At 39.6% G+C, this 15932-nt stretch overlaps 1 protein-coding gene across 1 annotated transcript; it reads left to right on the top strand.

Annotated features, from left to right (window-relative positions):
- Positions 1–9425: 9425 nt before the first annotated feature.
- LOC112177446 (late embryogenesis abundant protein At1g64065) lies at positions 9426–10058 on the top strand. The gene has a single exon (XM_024315734.1). It carries the CDS (start codon positions 9426–9428, stop codon positions 10056–10058), a length of 633 nt encoding a protein of 210 aa, XP_024171502.1.
- The last annotated feature ends 5874 nt before the right edge of the window (positions 10059–15932 follow it).

Here is a 15932-nt window from a genome sequence, read left to right as displayed (position 1 = left end):
CTCAATGCAAGGTTTCCTACAAATAAAAGGAAATGGATTTAAAAAGGTAAAATAGCATGGAAGACAAATCAATTTTCATAATTATGGGGCACAATTGCGTAAGTAATTTGTGACTTAACATATATGCACCAAGAGCTAATCGAACCTTGTTAATGTTTCAAAGCAATTTGTGCCAACGGTTATCATGTAAAAACACACCGTGAGAATGGAACTGAATACCTTGATATTACATCTAATGACTGTGGAAGGAAACACATCTTAGAGAAACTTATGAGTCAATTTAGTGGACTGTACCTCACTACGATTCGGATCATTGAATCATATACTGTCACTAACAATGAAATGTGGGACACTGACTCATACAGGCTTTTGCATGACCACCTATGGCACCGAGGTCGTGACATGATGATCCGTATTTTTCAAGAACTCACATAGACATCCCTTCTTTCGAGTGAAAAAATGGGAGAAAAATCCGCCACACTGCAAGGTGTCGATTCTAGGATTGCTCAAATGCAGTCATTGCTTTATGAAGTACCAGAAGCACTACCTCCCTCCCATTATGCCTCATTGACTATTTCAAAGACACATCACTCGTTTTGCAAAGCCTGCTCTTTAGCAAAAACAGGATCGAGACCTTCCTATGCTAAAGATACAAAACAAAACATTCCATTCTTACAAAGGATACAAAGAGATGTTTGTGGACCTATCCATCCAGAATGCGGACCATTCAAGTACTTTATGGTTCTGGTGGATGCTTCGACAATCTGGTCACATGTCGTTTTATTGTCCACAAGAAATGCTGCAATACTCCTAACATAGATTATACGTTTAAGGGCTCACCACCCTGATCACCCTATCAAGTCTATAAGGCTTGATAATGCTAGAGAGTTTACATCAAAAGCATTTGATGATTATTACATATCTATTTGGATCGATGTAGAGCATCCTGTACCCCATGTGCATACACAAAATGGTCTCGCAGAAGCCATCATCAAAAGGCTACACATGGTGGCTAGGGCATTGGTTATGCGCACCAACCTGCCTATATCGCATGGGGTTATGCAATATTGCACGCAGCTTTACTTATTCGTTTAAGACCCACATCTAGCCAACCATTTTCTGTGTACCAGTTGGTAACTGGATATGAGCCTGACACTTTACACTTACGCATATTTGGTTAAGCAGTATATGTGCCTATTGCGCCTCCACAGCGCACCAAAATGGGTCCTCAAAGACGATTAAGTATTTATGTTGGATACGAATCCCCAACAATTATCCGCTATTTGGAACCCTTGACAGGCAATCTCTCTACCACTAGATTTGCGGATTGTCACTTTGATGAGACAGTCTTCCCGTCGTTAGGGGGAGATAGGAAAAAGGATTTTCCAAGGGAACGACAGGAATTGTCGTGGTTTGTCCCCACTCTGTCTCATTTTGATCCCCGTACTTCACAAAGTGAAAGTGAAGTGAAATGAATAATCGATCTTCAGAATGTAGCAGATTCGATGCCTGATACGTTTACTGATATCGCAAAAGTGACGAGATCACATATACCAGCTGCAAATGTGCCTGTAAGGTTAGAAATCCCCAACAAGGGGCACCGTGCCGCAGATAGAGGCACTGTAACTGCACTTAGTGGAGGTGTGGTTGAGGCCGTGGCTCCCCAAGGAAGAGGGGGAGGTCACTTGGTTCGATTGACACTCACCCAAGGAAGAAGAGGGTGAGTAAGGCACAAACCAATCATCAATGTATAGAATCCCTCTCATGAGATTATCTCTTATTATAGTTATGTCCATGAATCAATACTGGAGGACGCTCCGATGTTTGAAATGATTCCAGAGAACAAAGAAGTCTCAAAGGATTACGAGAGTGCATATGAGTAGATAGAAAGATCTTCCATACACATTGAAGATATATACTGTTGCTCAAGGAATCATAGAGCACGATGATATCGAACCACGCTCTGTTGAAAAATGTCAACAAAGAGCAGATTGGCCTAAATGGAATGAATCAATCTAGGTAGAATTAGAGTCTCTGACAAAGAGACAGGTATTTGGTCCGGTAGTGCTAATCGAACCAAGTGTAAAGCCTGTAGGACATAAATGGACCTTTGTCAGAAAGCGTAATGAGAAGAATGAAGTCCTAAGGTACAAGGCTCGCCTTGTGGCGCAAGGTTTCTCACAACGCCCTGAAATTGACTACGAGGAGACATTCTCTCCCAAAAATAGACGTTATAACGTTCCGCTACTTAGTTAGCTTAGTAGTTTCCAAAGGACTGGAAATGCAGCTCATAGATGTGGTTACTACATATCTCCATGGGGATCTAGATTCAGAGATATATATGAAAAGTGCCTGATGGCCTTGCATTACCCAAGTCAAGTGACTCTAAACCACAGAGTGCATCTGCAATTAAGTTGAAACGCTCACTTTACGGATTGAAACAATCCAGGAGGATGTGGTATACCCGTCTAAGTGACTATTTGATTGGGAAGGGATATAAGAACGATGAATTATGCCCCTGCGTATTCATAAAGAAAACGAGTTCCGGATTTACAATTGTAGCTATACATGTCGATGATATGAACATAATGGGTACTCTTGATGAAATAAGAGAAACCGCGAGCTACTTGAAACCTGAATTTGAGATGAAGGATCTTGGGAAAACTCGATTCTGTCTAGGCATTGAACTAGAACACCGAGTTTGTGGAATATTAATCCACCAGTCTGCATATGTCCAAAAGTCAGGCGATATAACATGGACAAAGCACATCCTGTGAGCACTCCCATGATCAGTCGAAGTTTGGATGCAAGGAAAGATCCATTTCGTCCAAAGGAAGATGACGAACAAGTGTTGGGAGCTGAAATTCCCTATCTAAGTGCAATAGGCGCATTATTGTACTTAGCCCAATTTACTCGAGCAGTAATTGCATTCTCAGTGAACTTGTTAGCTAGATTTAGCTCAGCGCCAACGCAGCGTCACTGGAATGGTATCAAGAACATCTTCGATACCTAAAAGGAACCATTGACTTGAGACTGTTCTTTCCCTACATAGAGACAAGAGGGACCGCAGATGGAACTACAATCCCTGAAGAAAATATTGATGGCGAAAGTGCCACTCACTACACCGAAACACCAAATGATGTTTTGGTTGGTTTTGCTGATGCTGGGTATCTCTCTGACCCACATAAAGGTCGTTCTCAAACTTGTTATGTATTTACCAATGGGAACACGGCGATATCTTGGAGATCAACCAAGCAAACCCTTGTGGCTACCTCGAACCACTCAGAGATCATTGTTGTACATGAGGCGGTTCATGAGAGTGTATGGTTAAGAACTATCATTGCACATATTCGAGGGATTAGTGGTTTGAGTTCTACCACTGAAGAGCCTACTTGCATTTATGAACACAATGCAGCTTGCATCGAACAGATGAAGCTAGGTATTATTAAGGGTGATAACACAAAACACATATCGCCAAAGTTGTTCTACAATTAGCAACAACAGACCCTTCTCAAGATTCAAGTGAATCAAGTAAGGTCTGAGGAGAATGTGCAGATTTGTTCACCAAATCACTGTCTAAGGCCACATTTGACAAACATGTGAAAATCATAGGAATGCGAAGACTTTCCAAGCTCACTTGATTAATGTAATGATCAGGGGGAGGTGTAGACGTCAGGGGGAGTCTAACACACACATGTCATTCTCAAATGTAGAAGGTGCGTTGTGCTCTTTTCCTTCGACCAAGTTTTATTTTTGTCCCACAGGGTTTTTATTGTTACTTGGCAAGGTTTTTAGTGAGGCAACAACTCATGCACCATTTCATCTTTGACTTGGCACAAGGGGGAGTGTGAAAGGAAAAGCACATTGTGTGCCTTCGTCAAAGAAACAGACGAAGAGGGAATCAAGCAATTACAAATCACAGCCCAATCAGCATTTAGTATCATCAATGTAATTGATATTTCCGTTGTAATCCTATCCCTATATAAAGGAGTTATGAATGAAATGAGTAGACCAATCCCAATCCATTTTTACTTCTACAAAAGGGTGAAACAAGGTTCAGTTTTGGCCCAGGGATTGACTTAAGTCACTTAACTGATTGAAAAAATATATATAAAACAGAAGTGAAACTTGATTCTTGCTTGGGCCTCCATAGACTAACATCACTTTCGCTGGAGCAACACTTCACTTGGTGTTTATAAAAGAAAAAATTCTATATATACTATTATGTATCATATATACAAAACTTCTTAGGCCCCCCGAAGTCAGTGGCCTGAGGTGGCTGACCTTAGGACCAGCCCTAGGGATGTTGGCAGTATGAGTTATAGGTGGCCTTACGTGGTGTTTTTTTTCCTTAACTTTTTTCAGTTTTCTATTTTTTCTTTTCTTTTTAATTGTTTATTATTAACGGTAAGAGTAGAATATTATAATTCAATTCATAATAAAATTGGTGACAAATTTAGTAAAAAATTTGTACTTGCTCTTATATAGTAGAAAATTGGTAACAATATAGTAACAAATTTCTACTTGGCTACTGTACATAAGACCCCAATAAAGCTACATTAGGACTAACTAAATTAACAACCAAATTATCTTCATTTCTTATTTATCGGGAGGCCTCTATGAGATTCAGAGCGATCTCGGCAAGCAAAATTAGAGTTTCGCGTTCGTGAAGGCGGTGAACCTTCTTTCCTCATACCAGGCAGCGGCCCTCCTATGGGGAGAGGAAGGTGTGTGAGGATCGGTAACTGTCTCGCGGTGCAGTCAATAAAAAGCTCAGCAATGCGGAACAGGGTGTTTCGATTTGGCAACGGTAGTCGTGTTCTAGGCAGCTGCTTTGTCTTAGGTATTGCAGTTCTGGTGCACGAGCAGCGATTGTGGTGGTGCAGCGATTGGTTCTCCCAGAGGGATGGCAGTCAATTTTATGGTGGTCACTCTAAGGAGATGTTCCTGATCGTCGCTTGTTGATTTCCAAGTCAAAATTTAGGGGGCTTTCTCTCTAGCTTTCAACAATGGTAGAGGCCAAAGACAGGTCGCCGAAATAGTGAAGATCAGATGTTCACAGGTTGGTCCTTCTAACCAGACCTTTTGGGGTCCAGTTGTGGGGTGCAGGATTGCCCTTTGGGCTTCAACTTTCTTGAGCTGCAGAGCTACAGTCTGGTGGGCTGGGCCTTAGGTTGGACCTAGCCTCCTTCTCTACCCTTTGGGTTGGGCTTGGTTTGGGCCATTAAGAGGGTGAGCAGAATTTTTTTTTTTTTGCTTTGAATAAGTGTTCTTACCTTGTTTTGCCCATGGTCGTAGTTGTATGCTGGTTGATGAGTGCCGATGTATGTTAGCCAAATAGTCACCCTCAAGTATAAGGAGTACATGTACGTAATAGTATAGAGATTTAAGAAAGGTTGTCGAACCCACAAGGATTGGATTCTTTTCACTAACTAGGGTGTGAATCTAAGGAGAGCTAGAATATGCAAATGTACAATCACAAACCTAAATTCACAAGGAAATCTCGGCTCATCATGAGTATGTGCAAGATGGAGTAGTGATTTGATTTTGGTTTTTGAATATAGTTTTGAATTGAAAACAACTAGATGCTCAAATGTAAACTAAATTACTCTAAACTAAACTAGTGATCAAATGGATGAAAGTAAAGATTTAGACTGTCTACCACTAACCTCCCTTGCAAGTATTGATGCATTTAAATATGAATGATGCTAAATTAATTAACCAATTTCTCTCCTTGCATCTCTCTCGGATATAAAAAGAGACATGCTCCTTTTGTGATATCAAGCAACCCCTCTCGGGTGTAGTACTTAACTACTTAAGTCATGCATTTCAATCTGGTTAGGTATCTAGTGCATTACCCTAAGTGCATAAGGTTTGGAGATGAAGAAATCATGCAAACCAACTAAGCTTATCTCTAAGTGATTGTAATTCATAACCCCTACATGTACACCTAGTGTACTTTTATCTTTAACATCCAAAGGTTACCAATCTCTAAACATTATATCATGACATAGCAAACACACATACTCAAAGTGGTAAAGTCTAAGCATATGCATTCAACTCTTGAACTAGCATGTAGGCATATTAAAGAAAATTGTATCACATCATATTATAACATCAATTTATACAAGATTGACTAGGGCTTTCAACCCTAGCTAGGACAAAGTACTACTCACTCATAATCATACAAATTAACATCAAATTTATAATATAGATCAAAGTAATTAATAAATTAAAGAGTTAAGGAAAGAATGAACTAGTTGAAACTTGACAAATTGATGACTAGCTCCTCCATGATTTTCCTCTTTCAATGCCCTTAGATCCTCCTTGATGGTGGAATGAATGGATTATGAACTTGTTGATGTTGATGATGAATGGAATGGTGATGAAGATATGATGCTTCTTTGACTAATTTTGATTTGTAGTGATGAAGTTTATGGTGGTGGAAGATAGACCAGATGGAGTAGTAAGGGGAGTATGGATATTATGGGTTTGGATTTTGGGAGGTGGAGATGGAAGTTTTGTTGCGGAGATAGAGAGAAAAAAGATGTAATGGGGTGAAATGGGTGATGGTTTAAGAGTGTAATGAAAGGATGCTTATATAGAGAACAAAGAGGAGTAAAATGATAAATGGAAGCAAAGATAGCAGCTCAAGCATTGTAAGAAGCATGGAGGTGGAGGATGAAAGTGGTAATAGATCCTAAAAATAAGGTAAAAATGTATGGAAGAGATGGAAGTAATGATGAGCTATTAAAGAGAGTAGAGTAGAAAAATATGGCTAATAGAGAAGAGAGGAGCAGCTAGCTCTCTTTATTATGCATGTGAAGCATAAAAATAAAGAGTATTGGAGTGGTTTTGGGTCAACAAAGTCAAGATGACAAGCATGGGAGAGAAAGTGTACAAGAGATGCCTATTATCCAAAAGATAATATATTGGATTAATCTTGCCATAATCTTGTAGGATTCTTCTAGGGTTCTCCTTAATAATTTCAGCATCATAGACCTTCCAAAAATACACAAGAAATCCTCCCAAAGAATGTACGTTCTAGGCCAAACTGCCATATTTTGACTAGGATACGTCTCTGAAGCTTCCTTCAATTGAATCTCCACCAAGACTTTAGAATTAGCCTTTGACTTCTTCATATCAGATGTTCCTAGATAAGTGTAAATTATCGTGGTAAAATTTCAAAGCTTAGCTCACCGTGGTTTGGTCAGAAATGCTGCCGAAATCCGTACATGTCCTGTTTTACAGTTTACGTCTTTTAGTCAGAAATTTGGACCGATCTTTTGAAGGCCTTCCACTCCGAATTAGCGCTTATACTCTTCATCAGAAATGATCCTTAGAATGTCTATAATGGATCTGAAAAGTTTCAACTCATTTGGAGTTCTTTTGATAAGGCTTCCGCCCCTCCTTTCTTGTCTAGCTCGCTTTCTCCTAGCCGGAGTAGGATAATGTGCTAAGGTTGACTTTTTAGTGCATTTCCATGCTTCTCCACCACTTCCTAGTATGATAAAGAAAACATAATAAATATATATAAATAAACACAAAGGTTAAACAAAAGTACAAGATTAGGGGAATAATGGAATTGGATTAGTCAACATTAAATTTGACTTTAGAACAAGTAATTTTTATGTTTTAGGGCACAAATATGTATATGAATTATGATCCAACAATGTACACCATGAGGGTCTTAGGCGTCAATGCTTGTCAGGTTGATTGCTCTAATTTATGGTTGGATAGGTGTAAGGTTTTTTACAATTTGCATTTTCTTTCTTAGTTTGGTTAGTTTTCGTTTTTTGGTAGCTTTGCTTTATGCAATCTAAATTGTGCTTTGAGATGTATTATGAAGAATTTTTCGAATCCCTCTAGTTTGACCGATAGACGCCATTAATATAAATGGAACCTGATTTTGTTTTCCTAAAAAAGATTAACAATCTAATTGTGAAACAAAAATATCGTAAAGCTAAGTTGGAAGCCTTTGAGGATTTCGAAGTGACCTCGGAGGGTGAAACCTAGGGTTTCGTGCAGTGGAGGTGGTGAACTCGCATTCCCCAAACCAAGCATCGGCAGGGCTCCAGCGAGAGGGCAGCGAGGTTTGTTCACAAGGACGGCGAAGTCGTAGGTTGCATAGAGGGATCTCTTTTAGTGGCGGCGTTGTTATCCCAGTGGTGTTAAAGGCCTGATTTAAGGTGCTAGGCTGCATAGATGTTGGAATCTGAGCTTGGGCTTGTCATGCTCTCCGAGTAGGAGTTTGTAGGCAACGAGAGTGATTCTTCTAGGAAGCCGATTGTGTGTGTTTTTCCTGGTTGGGATCAAGGCAGTTTCAGTCCTATTAGTTGATGGCGGTGGGTCGTTGGCAACCGTCGGAAGGGTGATGAGGTGTTACTCCCTCAGAGGTTCATATCCGATCGATTTGGGGTGGTGAAGGAGATGGATTGTCGGCCATTGGGCCTTAGTCTGCCCAGGCTGCAGCAATGTAGCCCGGCTGGGCTAGCCCACTTTCTTTCTCATTTTTTCTTTTGGGTTTAGCTTGGTGTGTGGTTTTGGGTAGTGGCATAGCCTTATATAGTCTTAGGTTGAAGTTGTTTGTGTTGGATGCTACGATATACACCATAAAGGTTAGGCGTCAAATTTTCAAGACAGTTGCTTTTATATAGAGCTACGTAGGTGTAGAGTTTTTTTCTTTTCTGTCATTCTTTTTGAATTTTAAGTTTTTTTTTTTTTGTTTTTTTTTATTTGAATAATTGAGTAAATCCCTCAAGACTCTAGTATAGTCATTCGATATTATCAATGGAACTTAATTCCATTTTCTTAAAAAATAAAAATAAATAAATAAATAAAAAAGGTTAGCACACCTTAACCCACACCACTGTGAAGAAACATTCCTCATCAGAGTCACTCTTACTCGTTCCACCACCATTGGAATCTTACCTCCATATTCATAGGCATCGGAATCAGCCCAAAATTGCGGCTTCCAGAAATGATTGTTAAATTAGGTAAAGAATAAGAAGAGAAAAAAAGAAAAAAAAAAAAAAAAAAAAAAAAAAAAAGGTAAAGAATAAGAAGAAAAATGTGACGGTAAAAAGACCTGCGCCGTCTCACTTCTCTGACCATTATTGACCTGCTCCATATGAACCCATTAATCCTACGCGTATAAGCTTTCTAGTTGCTTTGCCAAAAAAAAAAAAAAAGGCTTTCTCGTCTAGTTGCCAACTGCCATCCATGGTGTCTCTGTTATAATTTAATTAAGAGCGGACACGGACGTTGCCCACAACTGACCCATTCTTATCCTCAAAGCTTTCAAATACCTGAACTACCCGACCACTCACACATTATATTTAAACCCTCTCACTCCAACTTACCTTCATAGACATTTTTAACCAAAACATTTCCAAGTTTTTCAGCGCAGCAAAAACTCTCCAACGATGGCAGATCAAGAAAGCCAGGTCTGGCCCTTGGCGCCGGGCAAGCTACACCAAAGAAGCGACGAAAATCCCACGTTCAAAGCCATACGCCGAGAGAGAAGCAACAAGTGCTTCGTCTACGTTTTCACCGGCATCGTCCTCTTCAGCATCGCCATCTTGGTTTTCGCGCTGCTCGTTCTCCGAGTCAAGTCGCCGGAGATCAAGCTGAGATCCGTCACCGTGAAGAATCTCAAGTACTCGTCTTGGCCTCCTTCGTTCAACACATCTTTGTCTGCACAAATGACAGTGAAGAATCCAAACTTCGGGGACTATGAGTTTGTGCCGACCACGGTGAGTTTCTTGTACGGAGGAAGCAAAGTTGGGAGCACGAAAGTGGTGAAGGGGCAAGCCAAAGTGAAGAAGACTGGGAGGGTGAGTTTTGGGGTTGATTTGAGGTCGAACAAGCTGCCGGAGGGGGCTAATAATCTGACGAGTGATATAAATTCCGGGATGTTGAAGCTGACCGGCACCGGCAAAGTGAGTGGTAAAGTGACTTTGTGGAAGATTATAAACAAGAGAAAGACGGGGAAGATGGATTGCACCATGACGCTTGTTTTGAAGAGTAAGACCATCAAGGATTTGGTGTGCAGATAATAGCTAGCTAGAGTATTGTAATTGATTGGCAATATGATGTAATATGATCTGTGATTTTTGCTTCTGTATACTTGAATGTGAGATCTAGTTTCTAGGTATTGATTCAATCATTAATTTGTTTCTAAAGATTTAGTACTTAGAAATATCGATTATTTGTTTACTTGTTTCACTTTTTGAATACTAATATACATGTATGATATATGAGTTTGATACAATTATATGATCTGGTTTGCAATGCAAATTCGAAACTTAGTAGTTTTAAATTGCTCATATTTTCTATTATATGAAGTTGACAAAATAAATCATTTCATTATGTGGAAGAAACTGAACTATTCAGAAACTAAATTGAGTCAAAAATTAATCTGCTCTTCAAATAGAGTCAACCATTTTTCTATCCATTTACTTTTTCTCGATTACATCTTTTGCCCATTTACTTGATAGCAGGCGTAGGTGTGTTTGAGGCTGATCTGATTGCACCATATGTTGCCATTTGCAAGCTTTATGCTCCATTGTTATTTGCTAAAAAAAAAAAAAAAAAAACCAAGTTATGAGTGCCAAAAATTCGGTGAGCATGTGACAAAGTTCTAAACAAATAAAACTGAAATGGAATATTGTCCCTTGCATCTGTCCTGGACTCCTGGTTAAAATTAACTGTCTTTTTTGCTTCAAAAAGGTGCCAAGAGAATCGATTCCTCAATCCAATGAGCTGTTTTTACTAATGTAATCCGTGTTCATATATTTTATTTCTACTGCATGATACCATAGCATCACCGAATTGAAAAAATTCAATCAAGGATACCCAAAAGTCAACAACTCCATGTCACAATTTAATAGAAGGGTTACTGAACCATCAAAAACATTAATCAAGGGGTAAAAGCATTGTTTAATGATGATCATAGATTTCTTTGACTCTTGAAAATTTGAATGTGAGATTGTGAGGTGATGTCATGATTCATAAGCTCTGTTGTCGCCGGTGGCCCGGTGGAGTGTGCAGTTGCTTCTTTTCTTTGTTTATTTGCTTTCTCCCTAATTTAACGTTGGTGCATGATTGGTTTCTAAGCTGGAGAAGATCGCTTTTCTTGGTCGGTTTTGGGTTGTAGTAGTGACCACGTGCTCGCCTGTGATTATTAGTTTCCATCTAAGAGTCTTTTTAGGCAAGGAAGCCCTACTAAGTGGGCCAATCTTGAATTATTTGGGCCTCCTAAAATCTTGTAACTAATTTTGTTTTTGTTTCGATCTGGGATCAGATCAGATCATTTGACACAAATTATGTCAAATTTCGAAATTCCAAAGGAAAATTTATCTATTTAAAGTCTACGAATCTCTTAATAGACATTTACAAAACTCCTGGACTCGATGAAAAACAGTGGCATATGAAAGTCTGTTTGCGCAAATGATAGTGCGATCATGTGTATAAAAGACTAAGAAAGATAAGAAGTCATATGATCGGTTTTGGTGGGAATATGATGTCTTTCACTCTTTCACAACCCCCACCAAAAATTTGTAAAAAATCATCCGTCACTTATTAGAAAGTTTATTTAGTAAAACAATTTGATACATATTGAGCCAAATATTAATCGCATATTATATTTTTTAAGTAATTGAGTATTTTAATCTATATTTTTTCTCTCTTGCTTTTATTCCGTAATTTATTTTTCTGTTCAATTTCTTTCAATCCTTTGAAGGAAAATGGGAAATACATTTCCAGCTAAAATTTAAATTATGTCCTCTTGAGATTTTTTTTTTTTTTTTTTTGTGGGGAGTGGGGGGGGGACCTGTTTCGGTTTCTGCTCCTGTGTCTATTTTTCAATTATAACGCCTCAATCGTCTTTGTCGTACAACTACAACCTAATGTTAGAGGTATAATCCCCCTCATAATTAAGATATTGTTACATCTCCGTCCTCAACAAAGAAAGAAAGGAGTATCTTAGATGTTTGCAATAGTAATCCATCCGGTGATCCGGTTGATCATTACCAAATTCGGCTAAAGCATATGTTACTTTATTTTACTTTTGGCTCCTATGTTGTTTTTTAATGCAATGAGGGTTCTTCCTAGCTATAATTAGTTCATGAGCTTAATATCTATGTAATCTTTCCATCCTTGTTCGCAGCATCCCTTTCTATACCTCGCTGTACGTCTATGCTTCGTCTCTAATCTTTCCTTGTATCTTTGGATATCTTCTTCTCCAATATTTGTTGTGACCAAGTTCAAACGTACTGTGCATTAATGTATGAAAGGAGAAATAGGAAAAGCATTATGATCAATGGGTTGCAAATAAAGTCCAAAAGAAATAGATGAAAAGACGTGTTCATATGATTCATTGATGCCAATTCTATAAAACAACAGCATCCTTTTATTTTTTTATTTTATTTTTTATCAAAAGAGGTCAGTATATTATATAAATTTAGCAAGCAGTACAAAAACGAAACACTCCTAAGGAATCTACAGAAAGAATCGTTCCTTAGAGAACTCTAACACCTATTATGAAGACAAGAATAAGACCCAGGATACCCCCAGTACACCCACCTTTTAAAAAGTTCCTGCACCATTATTTCAAATAAAGACCTAGGAACTCCGAAGCAGAATAAAAAACCCTCAGAGAACTGGTCTTTGCGACGAAGATAAAAAATTAAACAAAATTTGGAGTAGATGATGATGTATCACCATCCACTCCGTCTTCATTCATCTGAGCCGCCCAAATAGACAAGTTCCAATCAAGTCCAGCAAGAAACCCATGCAACCCAATATCCAGTCCACATGAGGCCCAACATCCAAGCACCGGCCCATTAATAAAAATCCATCTCAGGTCCAACAACTCTGGAACCCAAATACCAGTCTAGCAGCCCATAACCCCGAATAAGGCCCAAAGCATGGAAATTTCTATGGGCACCCCAACACCACCACCTAACAGTTTTTGACCACCAGAACCATGAGCCCGCACTGTTGTTGCAAGGTCTCTGCCACCGAACGCTCGCACAGCCGCCGAGAAGCCTTCACCACCGTGTCCCCGTTAGGAGTCATCCCAGCCGCCAATAAAAGCGAACCAAGTCTGATCTCCACACCCAGTCGCAACCCCATAATCGACCCAATCAAATCGCAACAGAGTTAATGTCACGCCCCTGATTTTACACACATGAAAATCGATATATATATATATATATATAATCTCATAATTATACATGCCTGAACGTTCAGTCATCAATACAAAATACCTGGAATCTTTTTCCCTTTAAACCAAGTACATACTGATGCCCTGAACCCTCAAAGTTAATATACACTCGCTCCATAGAGTTATATATTACACAAGCTTACGAATTAAATTGTCAACAACAAGATAAAACGTAAATGCTCCTCAGAGCTCACTACAACGGAAGTCCAAATAACGGTAAAGTCACAAAATTTGCTTCCTACCGTTTAGCTGCAAGTATGCAACCCCCACTTCAGCCACGATTATCCTGACCTGCAGAATTAACCCCTACACCGTTTGAATGGTGCACTGGGTTGCCACACAACAAACCCTATAAGCTTTTGCAAGCCCGTATGAGTAACTCAAACCACACACAACTCACACCAATCACGAGAATAACTCACACGAATCACGTTTAAATCAGTAAACAAAGCACGAGATAAACTCACTCAAATCACGTTTAAATCAATAAACAAATCACGGGATAAACCCACACAAATCACGAGACAAACTCACTCAAATCACGTTTAAGTCAATAAACAAATTACGGGATAAATCCACACAAATCACGAGACAACTCACTCAAATCACGTTTAAATCAATAAACAAATCACGGGATAAACCCACACAAATCAAGAGATAAACTCACTCAAATCACGTTTAAATCAATAAACAAATCTTGGGATAAACCCACACAAGTCACGAGATAAACTCACTCAAATCACGTTTAAATCAATAAACAAATCACGTTTCAATCAAGAAACAATGCACGGTGGACAGACTAGAGCTCTAACTGATCGTATTCACTAACCCGGCTAAAGGCGTGAAGTCCCGATTTTCCCACCCACGATCCTTGACTCGTAAGTCTTTGGACCCGCGGTATAAATACCAAAACATTAAAGGAGTCACAATTGACCCAAAATGTTACACGAATCTAAAATGAAAGATTCCCCGTAATTGATCTCTATCAATTACTCCCGGTACAAGACCCACATTTAAACAAACCACCCACGAACTAAAATGTTCCTCAAAAACACAAATCACACGCTTTTAAAAAAAAATCGAAATCAACATTTCCACAATCATTTGTTTTCCAAAAGCCACATCCCAAAACAATAAAAAGCATCATTTCATGCATATTGTTTCAAAACCCACAAACCACCAAAACATATATATTTCACGTAAATATATATATATATATATATACGTAGTCATCCGCTCAGGAATGCCTACTACTACCAACGATAGTTTGCAGTTAACTAAATAACTCTCAAAACAGTATGGTGAACCCGTTCGTGAATGAACTTCGTGAGATTACTCACCTCAGAATCCCGCTGCGTCTTCTATACAGAACCGAACTAACACTATCACCAACAACTCGTCCAATTCACCTTTAGAAGCAGCTAATCACCAATGATCTCAATCAGTAACGATTCACATTTGATTTAAGTTCGAAACCCCTGTTTTGAACTAAAATCCCCAAAGTGGCGCCAATCGAGGCAAAACCACATCCGAGACCTCCCAAAGTCTCCGGAATACGCCCACCATCGATGTGACCAAACCACAAGTCGATCGGACGCTTGAATCCTCACGGATCTAATAAATTCACCGATATGAAACGGAAAAAATCATAACAAATCCATTCGAACTCCAAAATTTGCATATTATATATCGAAACGCTAGTATCGACGAGTAGAAGAAATATAATACCAGAAACAGTCCCATACATGGCCGGAATATCTCCGGAACCCCACCACAGGCGGAGGCGCACAGCCGCCGGCCAAAACTCATTATTTCACAAAACTCCCAACACCAAAAAGCTTCATCTAAGCATGCTTGTGAACTTTCATGACTGGATCGAAGTCAGAAAACAAGCTTAAGGGATCGAAAACTACCTCACAAGTCGTGAACAGTAATCCCAACTGAGTTGTACCGATTTCCATGTAAATCGATCGAAACAAACACCATAGATCGACTCAGACGACTGCCACGAAGCCAAAGATGGAAGCCTGAAGCCTTGATATCGCTGGAACTACGTTTTCCGGTCGGGTCTGATTTCTCAACCTGTGCCACCTTGCAGCGCCGCCGTGAAGGAGAATCGCCGCTAGAGACCACCACAGAGACGACCGGAGCAAGGAGACGAACTGATCTGGGCTCGTTTCACAAGAAGAGGTCGTCGGAGCTGTGAGTTCAGACCGGGTCGGATCGCCGGGTTCGGGTCGGGTCAGTCGAAAAACTTCGACTCTGAAGGTGCAGACGAGAGAAAGAAGAGAGAAAAGAATATTTCCGGAAATGGAAATATGGAATTATGAAATAATTTCAGATTTTTCTCTATTTATACTAAAACGGAAACTTCTTCCACTAGCCATAACTTCCTCATATGAACTCCGATTTAAGCGTTCCGTATGTCCACGAACTCGTATCGATGCGCCCTACAACTTTCGTGAAGGAAGTTTTTGGAGAATCCCAACATATCAAAAGTCAACCTTGAACCCCCCCCCCCCCCCCCCTAAAGTCATACTTTTCAAATAATTAATTCGTCCGAAACACTTCCGCTCCGTCCACGAGCCACGAAACCGTCCAACAACCATAAATTTGATTCCGGAAATTCTTCGGAAAATAATTACGAATTTCCGGGGCATCACAGTTAATCCTAGACCTCTTTCGTCCTTGATCGACCCCGTTC

The sequence above is a fragment of the Rosa chinensis genome, chromosome 7 (genome assembly GCF_002994745.2).
Source record: "Rosa chinensis cultivar Old Blush chromosome 7, RchiOBHm-V2, whole genome shotgun sequence".
NCBI lineage: Eukaryota > Viridiplantae > Streptophyta > Magnoliopsida > Rosales > Rosaceae > Rosa > Rosa chinensis.
This window is presented reverse-complemented; position numbering and strand designations above follow the sequence as displayed.

Bases quoted from the DNA above. Each gene is read 5' to 3' on its own strand.
- LOC112177446 (XM_024315734.1), top strand. From the start codon at position 9,426: ATGGCAGATCAAGAAAGCCAGGTCTGGCCCTTGGCGCCGGGCAAGCTA.